General features: G+C 36.6%; 1 protein-coding gene across 1 annotated transcript in view; it reads left to right on the top strand.

Annotated features, from left to right (window-relative positions):
* spd-2 (spindle defective 2) overlaps nt 1-24,121 on the top strand; it is a 740,229-nt gene that overhangs the window by 164,292 nt on the left and 551,816 nt on the right. Inside the window, exon 9 of the mRNA XM_067150605.2 lies at nt 3,915-4,035. Coding sequence (XP_067006706.2) covers nt 3,915-4,035 — 121 coding nt within the window. The remainder of the gene's footprint in view (nt 1-3,914; nt 4,036-24,121) is intronic.

Below are 24,121 nucleotides of genomic sequence, written 5' to 3'. Positions count from 1 at the left end.
ACATTGGTTAGTGAATATACACCCGTATTATTGAAAGTGAAAGTTGCGTAATATTTTCTGGGTTGATATGTTTTCGTCAGAGTGGTGTTGGGTCGTGATTTGAACTTACGAATGATGGAATTAACCATTTCTTTACTATAACCATTTTTTTTGAGCTATTTCGTGAATTAGTTGTAGTTCATCTTTGAGATCTGCTTTTGACATCGGTATATTAAACGCTCTATAAATCATACTTTGATATGCTGCATTTTTTTGTGGATTAGGGTGATTAGAATCTATTTTTATGGTGTTTATTGTATGTGTAGGTTTCCAGTAAATTTTGAAGGTGAGATGTTTTTCGTGTCTAGTAACCGTTAGATCTAGGTAATTTAGTTGACCGTTACTCTCAGATTCCTTGGCGAATTGTATACATGTATCTATGGCATTTATTTTATCCAATATTGCATTTTCGTTGGTTGTTCTGTTGTCGATGACATAATCAGAACTAATCTCAAAACATATAGTAAATTAAGCACATTGGAAATTGAGGAATTTATGATATTACTTAAATTTGCAGTCAATAACAATTTCTTTAAATTTCACAATACAATTTATCAACAAACAGGTCTACCTGTGGGATCACCCGCCTCCGGGATAATAGCAGATATATACTTAGACTACTTAGAACATACTGCATTTAGTAAAATTGAAGGAATATCTTTCTGGTGCAGATTTGTGGATGATGTATTCACGAAATAGCTCAAAAAAATGGTTATAGTATAATTCCATCATTCGTAAGTTCAAATCACGACCCAACAACACTCTGACGAAAACATATCAACCCAGAAAAAATTACGCAACTTTCACTTTCAATAATACGGGCGTATATTCACTAACCAATGTTCTGAGGAAGCATAACATTAAAATAGCATTTAAGACTACACAAAATAATAGGCATATCATATATAATAGCAAATCAGTAAATAGTAGTAACAAATATCTTCAATCAGGAGTCTACCGAATGGAATGTAACAACTGTTTAACAACTTATGTGGGGCGTACGGGCAGGAATTTCACGACTAGATATAATGAGCACATAAACGCAATTAGGCATAATCATTTCTCGGCAATAGGGCAACATATGCATGAATATAAGCACAATTTTACGGACATAAATAACGATTTAAAAATATTAAATGTAGAACCTAAAGGTCCTTTGCTTAATATAAGTGAAGAATTATATATAACACTAGATCAGTATGCAAAAACTAATTATAACATAAATGAGTTATCTGAGAAAACTAATATTTTGTTCAATAAAATCGTTCCTATCTTAAAAAACGACTACGTCAAAATAGTCAACAGACGACGTCATACACAAGCTACGGCGCAGACAGCGAACCTCAGTGACTCCGCCCATACACACGTAACAACCTCCCCTACTTATCCCTCCGCCCCTCTCACAACAGACAACACTAGAACCATCAGTATGAGGTACATTACTCGTCAAACGGCCAAGAAACTTGCATTTCAAACATCCAGCAGTAAGTAAATTAATTTAGGTTTTACAAATTCACACAATATTACACTTTTATTGAAATCTAACTCACTTCATTCATTTTGGCTTACAGACTTTACCAGCCTTAAAAAAGGGAAAGGAACCACCACAGTCTTATGGCATTTGATGGGAGAAAACTCCAGAAGTTAGGCCAGAACTGAATCACACATATATTCCATAATTTAACACGTATCAAGCTTATATTGATCCATTTCACAATTATAGGAAAGTGCTGTTATTTACAAATGGAACCTATAAAGATCAACATTCGACATAGATTTAAAAAAAGGCAATTATGGAAATATAACGCAAGAATCAAGGCTAACACGTTTCAGTGTCACTAAACACACTGACTATATTACTAGACATTCAAGTGTTTTTAAAACTTCTGTAGTAAATGATAAGCATTCAATTTAATAGACATTTATGTTTTATACAATACATAATCAACATAATATGAAACTTGTAATTTTATGCAAGAAGGAACTGACATTATCAATATCTGATGTTATATAAGACAAATTGTTATAATATTTTACCACATAACAATGCAAGATCCAAGTAATAAGTATTTTAGACTTTAAAGTACAATGATTAGACTTTAAAATACATTAGTGTGTTTATGTAAAATATTTTATAGAGGTCAACACGCATTTATATTTTGCCTAAAATAATATCACTCCAGCAATAAGGTATAAAGATGTAACATGATATTTTATTATAATTATCACGCAAGCTTTATTTATCAAATTTTACTGATAGTCTATTCACGATTGTACATAAGTATAAAAGGGATTCGATTCAACAGAATAAGCAACAATACCTAAGGTAGATGCTTAATCAACCCAAGGATGCATTCTGTCAGCCCAAGGGCATGTATATACCAGACAAAGTTTTGTAATTTTAATTTTTAATTTTAACACAACGCTTAGAAATTTGTAAGTTTTTAAGATAAGTTTTCACTGAAAATTATGAAACAATATATCATGAAGGTCTTTCAGAGGTATAAGATAGAAATGCAAGTGTGATTCTGATATAGCTGAAGATGACCTACGAAGGGTCGAAACCGGTCCTAGATTGTAATACTTTACAAGAAAATAAATGTATTGATTAGGTGGAATTTTTCTTTCCTTTTATGAAGATTGGTAAATGTCAGTACGGAAAATGAAATTCATAAATCAAGATGTGAACTAGGACTTCGAATGTACGATGTTCTAAGGGAGAAATCATCGTAAGAAAATCTATTGTGGAGGTTTTACTGTATTTTCTACTGTCTAGTTAAATTTTTTAAAGGCTATTGGCATGTAAATGTATAGGAAATTGTTTATCATTACTCTACCAGCGCTTGAAAGATGTAGGTTAAGTTAGTGGATACTACTCCAGTTTTTCAGATTGAATTTCAACATACGCGTTCACATTTTCTCGGAATTAGAAAAATAACTAGGAAGTCGTAGTTTTGAAATCTGCGAAAACGTAAGTTTTGAACAAACAAACTGATTGCCGTTTCATACCTGTTTTAATGTGTGTATGTCCCCCTCCCCCCCCCCCCCATCTTTCATAAAAATCAGATATAATGACAATCCGTAGTAGCGAATAAGTTTTTCGCCGTTATGTATTCTATTACAAGCTATTAGAATCATTTTTCACCTTTGTAAAGTTATGAATTCTCGCTATAACAGACATCTACTGTATTTTACAGGGCATTTTATAAATTGTTTTCATGATATTTCGGTCAAATTTAGTCATATTTTGGTTATACTTTGCAGGGAGAAATATACTGTACTTTGAATGTGATGTCCGATGTGTGGCATTGTAAAGGGCCTGAAAGCTGAATACTCGTCTGTATTTACTGTACAATACTAGTTTTAGAATATGACGTGCAAGGTGTGTATGTTCTCTGGAATCTCATCACAAGGGCTTTTCTTCTTATGTCCTAGCACTTGTGCCTGATAACTGCAAAATAACCTCTTTCCCGTCGTGTTTCTTGAAAGATTTCAAGACTTCATGTTACATTAACACAGCTGACATAAGGATACCTAAGGACAGTGCTCTATGAAGTCTATGTCAAATGGTTGTTTTTGTGAAATAAAACTATTTTGGCATGGGATATTTTCCTTAGAATAACTGAGTGACTTGACCACGCAGTTAGGGTCGCATAGCTGTGAGCTCGCACTCGGGAGATGGCGAATTCAGCTCCGAAGATGGTTTTCCCAGGCAAGGCTTCTCGCCTGCCACTTTAAACCCGTAACAAAAACAAATTTTTCCATAGAACACAGTGTAACGCAACAACATACCAGCCCTCGACACCAAAATGCTTGACTATATTGGAAGATGGTTGTTAGAGAGTGACGAGTGTAATATTGTTGTTTGTTCTCAGATCTTCAGTCTTGGACGCTGCAGGCCTATCGAAGAGGAAGCTAAAACCTGAGGAATTTTTTGCCTTAAGGACTGATAACATTGGCAGCTTACATGGAGAACATTTGACTGATGCTGAGCGAGTAAGTATTGTCTGTATTTGTATTTCACTTCCTTTGCTTCCTTGGTTGTCAGTTTTTTAAAACCAAAAATAAACTAAATGCTTGGAATTCCATTTACTGATAGCTAGATAATTGCTAAAAATGTCTTTGAGTGCTTTTTACATTGCCTGACATAACTATGGTTTGTAATGTTTATTTTCCACGAGGCCAGCCTCTTAAAAAAATCAATGATGTAATTGAACTTGTAGGTTACCTGCCACCTGGTTTCCTGTTATTGATTTTTTTAACGCCCACCACCTATTATGGGGTCTGAAATGCCTTGCCCCAGGGACAGGGATTTTAAACATTTAATAGGAGAGCTGGATTTATGCATTTTGAATACAGGAGAACCAACACATTTCACCGTAGCACACAGTACGTTCTTCCACATTGCAGCCATATGGTAGTTCCCCTGCTTCGGTGGGATCTACACGATCACCTCTGTGACAGTGACCATTTCCCCTTTATTCTTACTTAAACAGAAATCCAGCAGGGTTTCCTCCCCGATGGATTCTTAAACGTGCTGTTTGGCCAAGGTTCACATCACTAGCTGTCTTTGACGTAAATAGCCGGAACATAAATAATGATTTAACATATAACATAGAAGTTATTCTTGTTGCTGCTGAGGAGTCCACTCCATCTTTTCCTGGGACTTTTAGAAGAAAATGCATTCCTTGATGGAACGAAGAAACGAAGAAATTGCAGCAGCTATAAAAGAACAATGTCATGCTGATAAACACTAACGTAGGCAGCCTACTGTGGCCAAATTTGTAACATTTTAAAAACTTCACGTTAAGGCGTAAGTTCTTATTCAACAGATGCTTCATGTGAAAGATATGAGTCGTCCATGACATCACATATGCCATCATTTCAAGTGTGGACTAACATTTGACACATGCAAGGGCATCCTTAATACCAAGAATTTCCATTGCAGGCAGTATCGTCACCATGGCTAATCATCTAGCAAGTCATTTTGCAGATGTCTGGTTCCAGGAGATTCCTGGCTCTTCTTGCAGTATTCAACCGAATCTGGCTAGAGAGTGAGTGCCGAGAGGGAATAGTAATTCCTCTCCTCAAGCCTGACAAAGATCCCAGGTATGCTAACTGTCTGTGTAAACTATTTGAGAGATGATGAATTGCTGACTAGTGTGGTTATTGGAGAAAAGAGAATATTTTCCAAGTAATAATGTGGTTTATGAGCTGCCTGCTCCATCACTGACCACTTGGCATGCCTGGAGAGTTCCGTCAAGGAACAGCATTTGGTCACTGTTTTCTTTGATTTAGAAAAGGCCTATGGAGATCTCATAGTGAAATAGCATCCTTTCACTTGTGTACTAATGGAAATTCCAGTGTAATTTGCAGCTTTTTATTGCAAACTTTTGTTCCTTATCCGGCTAGGACTGGAGAGAAGTGCCTGCTCGGAGTGATTGAAGCGGTAGTAGCGATTACAGAGCCCTTCCAGAGATATCCGTGTGGCAGTGAAGTAACCGGAGGACGTTAGTTTCCGCATTTTTCGACTAAATGCTGCGACGTCAATCAGTAGGTTGGTCATTCTTCGAACGAGACACGAGCAAGAAGTGGGCCAAGTGTAAAGTGTGTGAGCGTTCCCTTGCATCAGGAGGAGGAACATCTAATTTGAAACGTGTTCACCCCAACCAGCTAAATTTGGACAAGAATGATGATGTGCTTGTCTACCAGTGGTTTTCAAACTTCAGATACGGTTCAGACTGGACATCCTGAAACAGGATTCCATTAAGGACGCGGGTATTTCTCCGAAGGTGAAAGGGTGACTACAGGTCTCCCAATAAAAAATGTCATAGGTACAGTCCTAAGTAAGGATGGAGTGCTGAACTACAAACTATCTGTCAGTGGCCAATTATGGCGAAGGCATATCGGCCAGATGAAGTCTTGTGGACCTTCAGTTCAAGAGACACCCAACTACAGTCTTCGTCCCTTTCCCTTTACATCATCCAGAAAGGATGACCAATCATAATGACAACAGTTACTCTACCAGTGACACCGACAACCAGATTGTGATGGCCACTTCAGCCGATACAGACTCTGCCCTGCAGCCTGCCCTGTGGAGGTCCGGCACTGGACCAGGCAATACGGGTTCGCAGCCAACCGCGACGCCTGAAGGAGAGAAAATGGTGCTCTACTAGGACTAGGAAGGCAGTGGAGAGATTGAATTTGTAAGGCACTTTCTTTTCCTTCCTTCTTAACCTATGACTAAAAATATGCAGTTTTAGACCTGAAACAGATAACTGTATGAAAACTTCCCCAAAATATTCAATGTACACACACATGGTCATTATGATTTTATTTATATAGATTGAAAATCTACTCCACGTGCAAGACCTTTTGGGCTGTAATGATGTTTCTGGTTCTAAGCTCGTCCATGGGTTTGTAACCCCGGAAGAAAAGGGATGTCATATCTCCTTGGATTTTACTATTAATTTTATTGTAGCACCATTCAATATGTTACACACGCAATGTTCTTTTTGTAAAACTTGGACCTACAGTATTCCTTATTACTTGTTTAAACATTTTTGAATTTCTTTTACGTCCGTCTTGTGGCGACGATGGAATAGAAAAGTGCTAGGAGTGGGAAGGAAGCGACCATGGCCTTAATTAAGGTACAGCCCCAGCATTTGCCTGGAGTGAAAATGGGAAACCATGGAAAACCATCTTCATGGCTGCCGACAGGGAGGGGGGGTTCGAACCCACTATCTCCCGACTGCAAGGTGATAGCTACAGTATGTGGCCAAAGTTGCTCTTTTTATTAAACTACACAGCAAAACCCATATACCTTGGCCGGGATTTGAACTTCACTTGCATTGGTGAGAAACCAGATTGTTTCCATTCCATGTCAGGGGTAGTCTGATGTTATACAGGGCTGAGAAAGGCATTGCCATGAACGACATCACATTAGGCACCTCTTATAAACACGAGTTCAGATCTCAGAACTTGTGTTGTAAAACCCATGTTTATTAGATTTCTTTTTCCTGCTTCGATACGTGTTGTCACCGCCTAAAGTGTATTATACTTTCATTTTAACACACTATAAAATATGTATAATATTTGGTTAAATATCCATGTTGGATTTGTGCTGGACAAAGCGGAGGCAGGACAGGTTTTTCTCCGGGTACTCTGGTTTTCAATGTCATATTTCTTTCCAGCAGTACTCTAGACTATCATTTAATTTCTTCTGTCATTCATTCATCAATCATTGCTACAGAGGAGTGCGACAGGCTTCGGCAACCGGCACAATTCCTATCCTCTCCGCTAGATGGGGGCTTCATCCATTCCATTCCTGACCTGGTCGAATGACTGGAAATAGGCTGTGGATTTTCATTTGATTAAATTTCTTAGGGAAATTATTATTATTATTGTCACAAGTGAACTATGTAGTGCAAGTGGAAAGTGTTTTTTTTAAGACCTTATTTGTAAAAACAAAATTTTTATTTTAATATTCCACCTTCTCAATACTAAAAAATCATTTGATGTTTTTACAAAAACATTACAATGACGTTAAAAGGTACTAGTTTCGGTCCACTGTGGACCATCATCAGCCTAGCCAAATTACAACAGTAAAAGACATGGTGATAAAAATAGTATGGAGAAATGAGAGAGGATCTAGAAGGATGGGATGGTGGTGGAATGACAGATAAAAGTGAAAAAACCGTATTTGCGAATAATGATAAAAGTAACAGAAGTGTTCACAATGACAAGTAAAATCTTGTGAAGTCACGTAAAAACTCTTGATGAGATAGTCTTTGGTTGGCAGCTGCTCCTGTGTTGCACGATTGACATATATAACTACGTATATGCTTCTAGAAAGTTGTAGATGTAAGTTCCACTTTTGCGTAGAGGGAAGAATTTAGGAAAAACTTAAAACGGTCCACCTTTTCAATACAAAAATGTTATATTTATTTATAACATGTATTTGCACTTGGAACTAGTTTCGACGCTGTGTTTGCGTCATCAGCCAAAATGTGGGAAATAGGCAAGATGTAGGCATTTATATTACACAAGGCGTTACATTAAACAATACACATCTTATAAACACAGCGTTGAAACTAGTTCCAAGTGCAAATACATGTTATAAATAAATATAACATTTTTGTATTGAAAAGGTGGACCGTTTTAAGTTTTTCCTAACATCCTTTTTCAGTTCAATACGGTCAAAATGAAATTCCTATGTTTAAATGAGGGAAGAATTGTCCGATGAGACTAGCACCAGATTAAAATTGACAAAGTTGAACCTGTTCTATGGTGGAATTAAAGGCTTTCTGTGTTAAACAGAAGTAGTCTCAGTTCAATCGGGACCCCAATGAACCTGGGGAAAGAAGATAGTATTAACGCGGGTAATCGGATAGAGAACAAGCGAGGCACCGGAAAATATAAACGATGACTCACCTTGCGCTGTGTGGAACAAGCTTGCTGGATTGAATGCAACTTACGGAGTGAGCGTAGCGCGGAGTAGATCAGCAGGAAAGGGGTAGGTGAATACGGAGGGGAGGAATGACGTAAGTGGTGGAGGGTGGGAGGGATGGGAAAGGTTCAAGGCGGGGTGGACGGGAGAGGAAGTGATGGTGTTTGTATCGTCGGGGGACCCTTAATTGACTTAAAAAAAAGAATTTTGAAGGACCGATTTGTTTTTTCTGTAATAAGTCATGAAAAGGTCAAATAAAATGTTGGGTTTCTCAGTTATTTCGTTAAGGTTATAGTTGGCATTAAGTATTGATCTAAATGAATGTAAAAGATCTCTATTATATTGAGTAGAGGTCCTTTCTTAGCTATTTTGAGAATGTCCATGTCTGTTTCAATATTCGTGAATTTGTGGTTATAGTCGACCATATGTTGGCCAATAGCTGGAAATTTTGTTGTATCTGACTGCATTGAAATGTTCTAAATATCTAATGTTGAAGCTCCGGCCGGTTTGCCCCACATAAGAAATATTAGAGCATGTATTACATTTAATCCTGTAGACGCCTGATTTTGTGTACCTATTTATTTTATTAATATGTGATGTGTTATGTAAGATTTGTGTGTTGTTGTTGTTGTTGGTTTTAAAGGCTATTTTCATACCTTTTTTCTTTAAAACATTGGTGATCTTGTGAATTCCATTGACGTAAGTGAAGATGGAAAAAGAGTCATGTTTAGGTGGTTCTTTTTTAAGTGTGGTCTTGGGGCGAAATTTATGTTTGTTAATGATGTTTTCTATGAAATGGCTATTGAAGCCATTGAATCTGGCAATGTAGCGGATAGTATTCAATTCGGTATGAAGATCTTTTTTATTCATAGGAACGTTGAATGCTCTATGTACAAGACTGTTATATGTTGCTGCTTTGTGGGGGAGGGGGTGAGCTGAATCTTGTCGGATTGTGACGGCCGATTGGGTGGGCTTTCTGTAGATCTTGTAGGTTAAAGATTCCTGTTGTCTAGTGATCGTAATATCCAGAAAATTGATTTTTTGATCTACTTCTGACTCCAATGTGAATTTAATATGCGGATCGATGTTATTAAGTGTTTGGAGTGTGGTGTGAGCATCTTCCAAGTTCTCGTTGATAACTACTAGGACATCGTCGACATACCTAGCCCAAAGGAGAATATTGTCGAATTTATTGTCGATTTTAGTATTCTCGAGAAAGTCCAGATAGATTTCTGCGAGAATGCCTGGTGCAGGTGAACCCATTGCCAGACCGTTTTGTTGATAGATGGTACCATTAAACGTAAAAAAGTTGTTTACGACTAATTTCAACAATGTAATGAAATCTTGAATTTCCAATTTACTCAAATGACTGTTTTTGTATAAGTTACTTTTGATGATGGGAATTAATTTAGAAATTGGAATGTTTGGGTACATGTTTACGATATCAAAGGAGTGAAGTGAGTAATGAGGTTGCATGTTAAATTTATTAAGTTTGTCTATTAATTCAAAGGTATTTCTAACCGATTTATTGGATGAAAAACGGTAATTTTTGCTTAGGAACTTTTGAATAAATTGTGCGGTTTTATATAAAGGGCTCGGTCTAATATTGATGATTGGACGAATGGGAGCACCTGCCTTATGAATTTTTGGAAGAGCTCTAGCCGTAGGAAGCCTAGGGTTCATACTTATAAGCTGGCTTTTTTCATGTTCAGTGAGTAGGAAGGAGTTTTTTAAGGTTTGTTTAAGGAGTCTTTGGACTTTTTGTGTGGGGTCTTTTTTAATTATGGAAAAGGAACTATCTTTAAAGAAATCTGACATTTTACTGATATATTCATTCTTATCGATGATTACGGTCGTGTTGCCTTTATCGGCCTTGGTCACGATTAGGTCGTTGTCTTTAATTTTTTTGTTTAGGGTGTGCAGGAACTTCAAATCGGTTAGTACATTCGACAATATTCTCCTTTGGGCTACGTACGTCGACGATGTCCTAGTAGTTATCAACGAGAACTTGGAAGATGCTCACACCACACTCCAAACACTTAATAACATCGATCCGCGTATTAAATTCACATTGGAGTCAGAAGTAGATCAAAAAATCAATTTTCTGGATATTACGATCACTAGACAACAGGAATCTTTAACCTACAAAATCTACAGAAAGCCCACCCAATCGGCCGTCACAATCCGACAAGATTCAGCTCACCCCCTCCCCCACAAAGCAGCAACATATAACATTGTACATAGAGCATTCAACGTTCCTATGAATAAAAAAGATCTTCATACCGAATTGAATACTATCCGCTACATTGCCAGATTCAATGGCTTCAATAGCCATTTCATAGAAAACATCATTAACAAACATAAATTTCGCCCCAAGACCACACTTAAAAAAGAACCACCTAAACATGACTCTTTTTCCATCTTCACTTACGTCAATGGAATTCACAAGATCACCAATGTTTTAAAGAAAAAAGGTATGAAAATGGCCTTTAAAACCAACAACAACAACAACACACAAATCTTACATAACACATCACATATTAATAAAATAAATAGGTACACAAAATCAGGCGTCTACAGGATTAAATGTAATACATGCTCTAATATTTCTTATGTGGGGCAAACCGGCCGGAGCTTCAACATTAGATATTTAGAACATTTCAATGCAGTCAGATACAACAAAATTTCCAGCTATTGGCCAACATATGGTCGACTATAACCACAAATTCACGAATATTGAAACAGACGTGGACATTCTCAATAGCTAAGAAAGGACCTCTACTCAATATAATGGAGAACTTTTACATTCATTTAGATCAATACTTTAATGCCAACTATAATCTTAACGAAATAACTGAGAAACCCAACATTTTATTTGACCTTTTCATTACTTATTACAGAAAAAACAAATCGGTCATTCAAAATTCTTTTTTTAAGTCAATTAAGGGTCCCCCGACGATACAAACGCCATCACTTCCTCTCCCGTCCACCCCGCCTTGAACCTTTCCCATCCCTCCCACCCTCCACCACTTACGTCATTCCTCCCCTCCGTATTCACCTACCCCTTTCCTGCTGATCTACTCCGCGCTACGCTCACTCCGTAAGTTGCATTCAATCCAGCAAGCTTGTTCCACGCAGCGCAAGGTGAGTCATCGTTTATATTTTCCGGTGCCTCGCTTGTTCTCTATCCGATTACCCGCGTTAATACTATCTTCTTTCCCCAGGTTCATTGGGGTCCCGATTGAACTGAGACTACTTCTGTTTAACACAGAAAGCCTTTAATTCCACCATAGAACAGGTTCAACTTTGTCAATTTTAATCTGGTGCTAGTCTCATCGGACAATTCTTCCCTCTACGCAAAAGTGGAACTTACATCTACAACTTTCTAGAAGCATATACGTAGTTATATATGTCAATCGTGCAACACAGGAGCAACTGCCAACCAAAGACTATCTCATCAAGAGTTTTTATGTGACTTCACAAGATTTTACTTGTCATTGTGAACACTTCTGTTACTTTTATCATTATTCGCAAATACGGTTTTTTCACTTTTATCTGTCATTCCACCACCATCCCATCCTTCTAGATCCTCTCTCATTTCTCCATACTATTTTTATCACCATGTCTTTTACTGTTGTAATTTGGCTAGGCTGATGATGGTCCACAGTGGACCGAAACTAGTACCTTTTAACGTCATTGTAATGTTTTTGTAAAAACATCAAATGATTTTTTAGTATTGAGAAGGTGGAATATTAAAATAAAAATTTTGTATTTACTTTAAGCACAGTCTCAACTCAATACGGAACCTAACAATGAAGTTTATTACTTTTAATTTATTTGTAAAATACGATATGTTTTATTTTTAATGACCTAACCTGTACTGTATAACATTGTAACATAGGCATTTGTAAATAGTAGAATTCTGTTCTATAGTTCCTGGAAGGATCCAGAAAGTTTCATAACTTTTGTACAGGGTGTGTTACTTTGTTTGTAGTGTATTCTAGAAAATATTTCTGACTGTTCTGGAAATACGACATTCGCGATCAGGCATATTCTAGAATGTTAGTCAAAGTTCGCGATCGAAAGTAAGGTTATGATTTGTGAGTCTAGGTGGCGATAGGGAACTCGTACACGCTGATTGGCTGCATCCAAGGGCGGAAATTCCTATATATAGTGAACGAGGCAGTGTTCGAATTAATTCTGTATCCTGAATTCTGTCGGTCTTGGTTTACCTGTCTGCGAGCAGCCTATCTGGTTGACGTCTCCCGGTTTCCGGGATGGCACTCTCCTCCGGTAAGCACTCTTGAATTCCGTCCTGCTAAAATTTCCATAATGTTCCGATTTGCTTTTCATACAGGAGTCTGCCCTAACCTCGCCTAGATTCACCAAATTAGTTACTTATGAGGCCTTAGTTTTTCAGCTGGGCTTTTTTCGCCATCGTCTAATTGTAACCGCCAGACAGTCAACTTTATTTTCATAGAAATCTTACTACTTGTTGTATAACAGTCTGTTGTTTTATCCATTGTACTTATTATAGCAGCCTCCTAATGTTAATTTTGTTAATACTTCCCACCATTGTAACTCATCACATTGTATATTTTTAAACCATCATTGTTATTTTTAATGTTATTTTACTTCAAATCTCTTCAAGATTTTTAAAATTCATTTCATTATTACATGTTAATTAGACGCTTATTTTCAATCTAAGGTTAAGACAGTGGCTGATGATGCCTTCATACAAGGCGAAACATGTACCACTATTAGTTAACAAATCTATGTAAATCATCCAAGACTAGACTTTGCATTGATTAGGTGGTCTATTTAATAAATAACTTACTGTTATTATTCCAATCAAAGAAGAATTAGGAAGTCGAAAAGGATGTTGGGTTTTTCAGAAATGTCGTTTAAATTGAAATTTGGGTTGAAGTATTGGTCAAGGTGAATAAAGCAATTTTCAGTAGTGTTTAAGAGGGGACCTTTGTTTATGATTTTAAGAATTTTCATGTCTTTTTCAATATTGGTGTAACTATGCTTGGAGTCTTGTATGTGTTGTCCTATGGCGGAGAATCTATTGTATTTAATGGCATTGATATGTTCGGAGTACCTGATATTGAAGTTACGGCCAGTTTGACCGATGTATGAGGAGCTGCAGTTGTTACATTTGAATCTGTACACTCCAGATTTAGAAAAAGCATTAGATTTATTTAGTGATTTAGAGTTGTGTAAAAAATCCAAATTTCTATTGTTAGTTCTAAAAGAAATTTTCATGTTGTGTTTTTAAAAAATATTAGTTATTTTATAAGCATCTTAAGTGAAAGTGGAAAATGCAGTTTGTTTTGTTATGTCTTTAGATAAAGTGGTTTTAGGACGGTGTTTGAATTTGTTGATGATGCGGTTTATGAAGGAATTGTTAAAGCCATTGAATTTAGCGATGTTACGGATGGTGTTCAATTCATTATTTAAATCTTTTTTAGACATAGGGGTGTTGAAGGCACGAAAAATTAAGCTGTTATAAGTAGCATGTTTATGTGCTTGAGGGTGCGAAGAATCTTGCCGTATTGTGGTTGCTGTTTGGGTTGGTTTTCCGAATATTTTGTAAGATAAAGAAGAAGGATGTCTAGTGATAGTTAAGTCTAGAAAGTTAAGAGTTTGGTTGTGTTCTGATTCGAGGGTGAATTTAATGTTAGGGTCTAAGTTGTTGAGATGAATAAGTGTAGAGGCTACGTTGGTTGATTCTTCATTTAAAATTACCAAAGTGTCGTCGACATATCTGGCCCAAAAGAGGATGAGGTAAATTTCAGCAAGAATGCCTGAAGCTGGTGAGCCCATAGCCAAGCCATGTTGTCGATAAATGGTGTTATCAAAGGTAAAATAATTATTATTGAGAACCTTGACTTCTTAGGAAACACAAAAATCAATAATAATAATTTCTCCAACATCCTCTTCATCATTCTTCCTAATTCCTAATTCGTCTTCTCAAAACTTCTAAATTTCAAAACCCCAGTTCTATTTTCCATGCCTTACAAATTTCCTACCCACATTTTCTACCTCCAATAACCCACCCTAAACTACCCCTCCTTCATCTCCCTATCTTATCCTTCAACACCATTTAACTTCAATTTCTTTTATTCTTCTCTTATTCCACTATTCCTCTTCCTCTATTAATTTATTCTATCTTTTCTTTTTAAAAAAATATCAATTCCACCTTCATTTCGGTTCTTCTCATTCATACTCAACTCCTGCCTTGTGCCGATTTTGACTACTTCAATAATGACCTGAATTTTTTACGTTTTAAAAATTGCGCACTGTGCATATATCTTTTCATTTGTTTCCGGTATTGCGCTTTTTACTATATTTTTTTCTCTTAAATTGTTTTTTTCACGTCAACTCTTCTAAGAATTCTATAGGAGCACAATTACTTATTCAATTATATTGAATTATATTATATTTATCTATATACTTACTTTCCTGCAACCAAAGAAAATTACTGGATCATGAAGCTATTCTCCATTTTACGTTGGCGTTTGAAACCACAGTGCCTGATGTTAAATATATCGCGCTGATCGCCGGGAGCTGGCAAGTTACTTCAATAGATCTCATCTTCAACTCCTGCATGATTATGGATCTTCGTATGTGTTCGATTATGATATGACTTTGTGCCTGACATTGTTTAAAAACTAGTTCATTTAACCGTTCTCCACTATTCATAAACATTATAAGACTTTGCCTAACACTGCGTGTGCCATACTGCCGCTCAGAAAATTACGCACTGTTTTCTTTTAAGTGACTTACATTTTACTTCTTCTGAATTTTACAGTGTCTACCCCCATTCATTTTTATATCGCCTCTTCTACTGATCCGGAGTGTACTTGATCTTTTATCTCCTTTTCCTATGCATTGTTTTTCATGTTTTAATCGGCTGATGATGACCTGGACTAGGGTCAAAACCGGTACCACTTCTACTTATTATTAAGTAAGAATGTAATTCACTATATTTCTTATTCTTTTGTATTGAATAATTTGAATCTCTTTATCAATTATTTCAATTTTAACTGTAATATCCTTCAATACGGAACAATGGAATTTTTAACTTTAAATTAACATTTTCTAGAACCTCCACTACTTTAACTAATATGACTCCCTTCATGTCCGCCCCGCCCCCGGAAATCTCCCGCAACTCAACACTATCCCCCCCCCCCGTCCGACCATGCAAATCTCTCGCAACCAACAACATATAAACTTAACGCCCCGCTCCCCCCTCCCCTCCACCACACCCTCCTCCGCCATGCTCACATCGATACAATACTAGAAGCACAAGTGTCAGTCATTCAACGCTACTGTAGCAACTGATTAACACCATGACAGTCAAAGAAATAAATGAACATTCACATAACGTTGTTTTTCTTCAACTAACCTTTCCATAACTGATTTACATCTTTACAGACAAAACGGTAAGTGTTTAAACATTCTCCATTTTTCTTTTAAAACCCACATTCACTTCAAAATTACCTTTCCTAAGCATTCACTCTTCCTCTTGTTACAGACTTCACACCGAAAAGCTCTAATCAACGTCAATGTACCTTCAATTTTCATTCCTTCAAGCAAAATAAATAAGCCGAATAACTTTCCTTGCTTCCACAACTACTTAAGAAGACTGTTACCTTATCGTAACACATTCGACTTTCACTCCTTCAAGCCAGTTAAATAGCTGAACAGCTACTTAGGAAGACTGTTGTCTTATCTTAACATGTGAAATTAACATCTTTAACATTCTATCGGCTTTACTTTTTCTTATCCTCCAATATGAGTATTCAAGGAAATACATTTTTATTTCATTATAAAGATTGAGCCGTTTATTGCTCTACTCTCAACAGGTTTTGGGCGCATTGACGTGGCGCTCCGAAAAGTGTAATCTTGTGAACTTATGACATGCAGCTTGATATTACGATTTTAACCAAGGACATTCTAATCATTTTATGTTAGACGAACACCTACATTGATATCCTCTTTTTACGATTTGTAAGAAAAATCAGGATCCTGATTATTCACCTTACAGGTTTGAATTTGAGGCTGATGGTTGGGCGAAACATGTCTCTTGTAACTTTTTATGATAAGATTTAATTCTTAATTTACTAGATATCTTTGTATTGAATAGGTGGATATTAAAAATAACACTTGTAACATACTTTGTATTTACGTACATTTCAATATGGACCTAACATGAAAATTATAATTTGTAAAGGTGGAGTATGTCAAATTGTTGGATTTTTTTGTCGCGCTTGAGTTTTACTGATAGCCCTTTTCAAAGGTTGGCAGGTATGGTATTGTCTCCCATTCTATTCAATCTTTACATCCATGACTTGTATTGATAGGAGGATTTTATAAATATTTTCTTTTGTAAAGTGATAACCATCAATACGGAATGAGATTCATAACTTCCATGACCTTCCAAGAATAACTTCAAAGTAGATACAGTTTCCAGACGATCCAGCTTTTAATTACTCCGAGTATGGATTTAGCACACTGTGAGGATGTATTTACAGAGGACCTAGCTACCATGTGTGACTGTTTCCACAAATGGAGACTCCAGCCAAATCCTGGTAAAACGGATGTAAGAGCATTCCACTTGCATAACATGGAAGCTAATCGGAAGCTACATGTGCTGTTTAACAGAACAGAAGTCTCCCACAATTTCTTCACAAATTATCTGGGTGTCACACTGGATTGTTTGTCGTTCAAACAGCATTGGCCAGTATCCAGTATTCGGGAGATAGTAGGTTTGAACCCCACTGTTGGCAGCCCTGAAAATGGTTTTCCGTAGTTTCCTATTTTCACACCAGGCAAATGCTGGGGCTGTACCTTAATTAAGGCCACGGTCGCTTCCTTCCCACTCCTAGCCCTTCTGTCCCATCGTCGCCATAAGATCTATCTGTGTCGGTGCGACGTAAAACATCTAGCAGCAAACAGCATTGCTTGAATCTATCTAAGAAGCTGAGTACAAGAGTAAAAATGTTGCATAAACTAGCGGGCAGCAACTGGGGTGCAGATGCAAACACTCTTCGCACTGCTTCACTTTCCCTAGCATACTCAGCTGGTGAGTACTACGCTCCTGTGTGAGAAAACAGTGTACATTATGAGCAAGATTGACGTACAGCACAATGAAACCTTGAGAGTTGTTACTGGTACTGTGAGGTCCACTCCTACTCAGTGGCTGCCTGTTTTAGCAAACATTGCTCCTCCAGATCTGAGGAGAAAAGCAGGGACAGTACAGTTGCTCAAGAAGACCTTTGCACACAGGAACTCACTCCTGTTCAATTCCTTACAAGATCCACCTGTGATGAGGTTAAAATCACGGAATCCACTCTGGACTGATCTACACTCCTATGAAAAATTCAGTGTAACAGCAGAATAGAGACAGCGATGGGAATAATGTCCCCCCACCATCGCCTTTCTGATTAAAGACCCAACGAAGAAAGTGCCAGGTTGTTGTTTATAAGTTTCATTTCCGTATTGATAGATATTACTTTACAAAAAACAATATAAATATAAGTCACCACCTTATCAATACAAAATTTATTCACATTCAGCTAGTAAATATGGTTAAGACCGGTTTCGACCCCTAGGGGGTCATCTTCAGTTGACATGCATAAAAGATATATTTTACAAAAACATCACATATAATGATTAAAACTTAAATTAAATCGAACTGATCATAAATGTTGGTATGTATGTCTTGGTACATTTGAGCTATTGTATGTGTCAATCCTAAGTTTTCCAGCATACAGTGTCAAGGTAAGTAGTTAGCTAATATACATCATCCATGAAATTGCATGCTATTTTTCATGTTATCACTATCTAATTTGGGTTGTACAATGTGGAATGAAATTTACATACATTTGTGTAAATTAATAGTAGTAAGTTCAGTAATATCTATCTATAAATTATCCAAATACATACAAAAATTCCTCAAAAAACATTGTCTTTCAAGCAAATAAAACCATAAGAAACTCAATAGAATTTTGCAGTATTACTAAGAATATAAGAATAGAACATTTCTACAAGCTAGCAACATATGATATAACAAACATGTATCCTAATATACCCACACAAAAAACTATTACTATCATAGAATCCAATCTTTATAACCATAGTAAGCTAAGCAAATTGGAAATAGATGAATTTATAAAACTATTACAATTTGCTATCAATAACAATTATTTCAAGTTCCATGACACTATCTATCAACAGAAAGGATTACCCATGGGATCACCAATATCAGGCATAATAGCTGATATATATATGGACTATTTAGAACACCAAGAAATCAAAAAAATAGGAAATATCATCTATTGGTGCAGGTTTATCGATGATGCATTCATAATCATGGACAATAGACATACTAATGAAAACATAATCTTAGAACAACTAAATAAAATAGATCCCCATATTAAATTTACCATGGACACTGAATGTAACACCACCATAAACTACTTGGATATATCCATAACCAGACATAACAACCACCTAACATACAACATATATAGAAAACCTACCCATACATCAAATACAATAGACTCCACCCACCCACATACTCACAAGAGAGCTGCATACTATAGTATGATTCACAGAGCATATAACATTCCACTTTCAAAGGAAAATCTAAATAAAGAATTAAACACAATCCACGAAATAGCAAAACAAAACGGATATAAAAGAGAAATGATAAACCGGATCATCAACAAAGTCAAAAACCAACCGAAAACCAAGCTAACCAGAATCACCAAAGATAAAAAAGAATATGCACTGTTTACTTACAATAACCATATACATCCCATAACAAATATCTTCAAAAAACAAGGTCTAAAAATAGCATACAAAACTACACGCAATAACGCCAACATACTATACAATTCCAAATCAGTTAATAACATAAATAAATACAATCACTCAGGAGTCTATCGCCTCAAATGCAACGACTGCCGAGCCAGTTATGTAGGGCTTACTGGTAGGAGTTTTTTAATACGATATAATGAACATGTAAATGCCGTCATACACAGACACTTCTCAGCTATGGGTCAGCACATTGACGATCAAAAACACAATTTCACGGACATTAATAGTGACATGCAAATCCTCAATATGAATCCAAAAAGTCCTTTGCTCAGTATAATAGAAGAATTTTACATAAATTTAGACAAATACGTCAATCCGAACTCCAACTTAAATGCAAGCATAGACAGAAACAATATTCTTTTTCATGCAGTAATTCCCTTACTAAAAGATTTCTACCTTAAAAGAATTAATAAACAAAAATCCATACGTTCAAATCAACCGCCCCAAGACCTCCTCCCCTCCAACCCCACTCCCGTTACTAACACTCCACCCATTCCCCCAAACCTCCCCTCTACCGTCGCCAACTACAATCTCAGAGCAACACGTATCAGATCTCAACAGGCAGCTACACAGAATGCACGGTTCCAACACCTAACGTAAGTGAAACGACATACGATTTACTATTACACTTTCATATTACACCATTTTCACACTCATTATTTCTATTTCCAGATACTTTGTTTTCACAACATATATGCTTCTACGATAAAATCAACGTGCACCCTACCAGGACGCACAACATTCAACGCGTTCTTACAAATGTCACCAACTCAACATATTACGGCACACGAAAAGAAGAACTTGCTCCATCAATATATTCAAGACTCTTAATAGCTCTAACAACAGTAGCTGCCTAAAATATCTCCAGACATACAACCAAATATTACCTGAATTGCAAGCAGATTATACAAATACTTACCTAACCGCAATTTTGTATATAGTTATATATTTTTACGGACCCATTTTATCGGAACATTATAACTAATCAAATACTGTTGTGAAAACCTCGTTAACCCCATTTTACCCCAAACAATGTATATATAGCACCACATATCAATAATGTTAATGCAATGTATTTTTAACCAGGCATATATATACCACTGTTTTAGTTATGTGTCCAATTTAACAAGATTATCCAATGCGTATGCTAAACAAAACAAATAGTTTTTTAAAAAGTTTAACCCTATTCCAAGACATAAAATAAGAATAATAGGCTTTATAAACTGATACTTTAGTATTTAAGATATATGCCAACAAGGTATTGCATACTAATATTTTAATCACAAGTGTCCAAACCAATAATTCTACATTTTTATATGACTGATCAATAATCAATTAATGTAATTTAAGAACCAATTTTTAATGTATATTACTGAACTTACTACTATTAATTTACACAAATGTATGTATATTTCATTCCACATTGTACAAACCAAATTAGATAGTGATAACATGAAAAATAGCATGCAATTTCATGGATGATGTATATTAGCTAACTACTTACCTTGACACTGTATGCTGGAAAACTTAGGATTGACACATAATATAGCTCAAATGTACCAAGACATACATACCAACATTTATGATCAGTTCGATTTAATTTAAGTTCTAATCATTATATGTGATGTTTTTGTAAAATATATCTTTTATGCATGTCAACTGAAGATGACCCCCTAGGGGTCGAAACCGGTCTTGACCATATTTACTAGCTGAATGTGAATAAATTTTGTATTGATAAGGTGGTGACTTATATTTATATTGTTTTTTGTATCACATCGTTACTTCACCAGGTCGCGCTCAAAGACAGACCCTCTAGACAGCGCAGAATAAACATCTTTTCCAAACAAGAACGAAAGGCAAGATGACTTATTCTGACGACCTCCATTTTTATCAAAGGAGTCTCCAAAGAACTTTTATTTGTGCTTATTGTCAATGTTTTTCTTTTCAGTTCTTTATTTATACAGCTGAAGAGGACCACTAAGTGGTCGAAACATGTCCTGTAAGTTTTTAATTTTATTCAATTTTGCCTGAGGCATTAATAAAGTATCGATTAGGTGGTTATTTATACTTACTTCATGAGTGGTCAAAACTCAACCGTTTCAGAACAGGCCATGGCAGGTGCCGATATATGATGGAAAAAGTGGAGATATTGTGAAAGTGCTGCATGTGTGTGTGGTGCTGAGAAGTGGACAATGCTTCATGTTGTTGAGAGCTGTCCACTGTCAGCATTTAAGGATGGTTTACGGGCTCTGCATGAATTGACATGAAGTGCAGTGGACTGGTTGTCGAAGCTAGACATGCTAGTTTAATTATTTCTCTATTTTAGGTTATATGTTCATTGTATATTTTTGCACATTATCCTTGTAAATGCCATATGATGATGATGATGATGATGATGATGATGATGATGGAATACATGAACATAAATACCACTGACCCAACTTGGACAAATAGGTCTAAGTACAGTGACATGAAAAGAGCTACAAAATTCAAGTACCTAGGAGAGATTTTGATTCCAAACATGAATGAAAAAACAGCAATTCAAGAACGTGCAAGAAAGATGGAAACAACATTTAGATTATGTCAAAACACCTACAAATCTGTCACTCTTCTACCAGGCCAAATTCAAGCACTACAGCACGATAGTCAAACCTGAATGTTTATACGCAACTGAGATAATAGCCACGAAGAGACTCTCAGATTTGGAAAAGAATGAAAGGAGGTTCCTTAGATTCTTGGACCCAGAAAATCATCAGACAAGTTTATGTTTCGCATGAGACCAAACCAAGAACTATACCAAAAATTTGAAAACATCACCACCACAATGAAATGAGGAGATTGACGTTCTACAGACATATTAAAAGGATGAGATCAAAGAGACTCGCCAACAGGATCCACACCTTCCAGGAGAACAGGAAGAGACACATCCCATTAAATTGTATTGTTTAATACTTAGTATTGACTAGGCGGACCATCCACCTACATATTTGTTGTGAAGGAGTACTGGCGAAAGAGGAAGGAGAGAGAACTTGAGAAAGCAATGGAAGTTGCATGATCGCAGCCCATAGATGGCTGAAACGAAAAGAATAATAATAATATCAAAGTGAAATTTACCCCGAAAAGAATCCACTACAAGAAATCTCATCTTCAAAAGTTCGACACGAAAAAGATAAAGGAAACTATCATAAAAGAATGGGAAAAGGCGGACACCTGGCAACAGTTCCATGTCAAGATCATTACAAGAGCTAAAGAGATGATTCCATTGAAGAAGAATACGTAACACCCTTGGTGGGACTCTGCATGTGAAGAAGCACTGGCAAAACGGAAGAGAGCCTTTCAGAAATATAACTGTAAGAAGTCACTCAAGACTCAACAACATTATCTTCAGACAAGGAAGAAAGTGTCAAAAGTAATCAGGCAAACGAAGAGGAGATACATGAAGGATCGACTGGAATCTATAGAAAGATTTCCGAGATCACAATATGCAGGACTTCTACAGGACTTTCGCAGGAAGAATCCGTGGATACACCCCGCAGAATTTATGCTTCCGAAAACAAGACGGAAAGCTCGCGAAAAGCTTGCGCTGTCTAACCAGGATAATTGTAAGGAGTTGGTTAGATATTTCTCTGAATTACTCAATTGCCAGGAGCCAACATTACGATGGCCGAAAGAAACTCCTGTACACGTAAACCCTGAATCTCCACCACCTACCAAAGAAGAAATCCAGACACACATCTTCAGACTCAGATATAACAGGCGTCTGGAGAAGATGGCATAGTTGCAGAACTCTTAACCCGTAGAGAGCCAGACAACGATATATAGTTTCCTATATACGCGTAAAATGCCAACCACATTATATCGTTGTTTGGATAGTGCGCAATTCTGTACGAGTTTGTACAACTTGGGCCGTCAGATTGAAACATTTTGTGTGTCCAGTCCATAGAGAATTGTCATTAGATTTTAACTACGTCACTAGATAGTGCGTAAATTCATTCGTATTATGCATTGAATTTCTAAAGTCCGTGTTCATCTACGACGTATGATCTCCATGTCGCGTTAGTAAAATGGCGACTAGCGGGAGAAGTTATTTTGTTAACGATGACGAACTGGCTGTATATTTTAATTTTTAGTAAGGAACAGGATGATGAAGACTCAGATAAGGAATTCACTCCTCCAACAAGTGAGGAAGGGGAAAATGAAAGTGTTATTTGGAGTGATAACGGCGAGTTTTCTGTAAACACTCAACCACGTGCTCATTGTCCGATCGTAAACATTGAAAGTGGTAATGACCGTCTGAGTGACAGTACTGACGATGACGGCTGTAACAATACCCAACAGCAAAAATTTCTTTTTTTCCGTGAAATTCAATTAGGTCAAGATGCAAAATACCAACCCTCATGTGAATATTATGATACTCCTGGCCCGAGACATGCCCCTTCGTCAGACGCAAACCTATAGCGTATTTTTATTTTATTTTTCACGGCTCAGTTATGGAACCTCATAACTACAGAGACAAACCGATATGAGAAATCATGTCTTGTCACCACAGCAGTGGCGCCCGGTTACATTGATTGAAATGAAGGCTTTCATTGCTGTTTTGTTGGAAATGGGTGTAGCTAGAAGGCCGAGCTTATTTTCTTATTGGGTAAAAAACTCGCGTTATATTCCATGGTTTGGAAATATGTTCTCAAGAAACAGATTCCAATTGATCTTGAGATTCCTTCATCTTGTGAACAATGA

The sequence above is a fragment of the Anabrus simplex genome, chromosome 7, assembly GCF_040414725.1.
Source record: "Anabrus simplex isolate iqAnaSimp1 chromosome 7, ASM4041472v1, whole genome shotgun sequence".
In the NCBI taxonomy this organism is placed as follows: Eukaryota; Metazoa; Arthropoda; class Insecta; order Orthoptera; family Tettigoniidae; genus Anabrus; species Anabrus simplex.
This window is presented reverse-complemented; position numbering and strand designations above follow the sequence as displayed.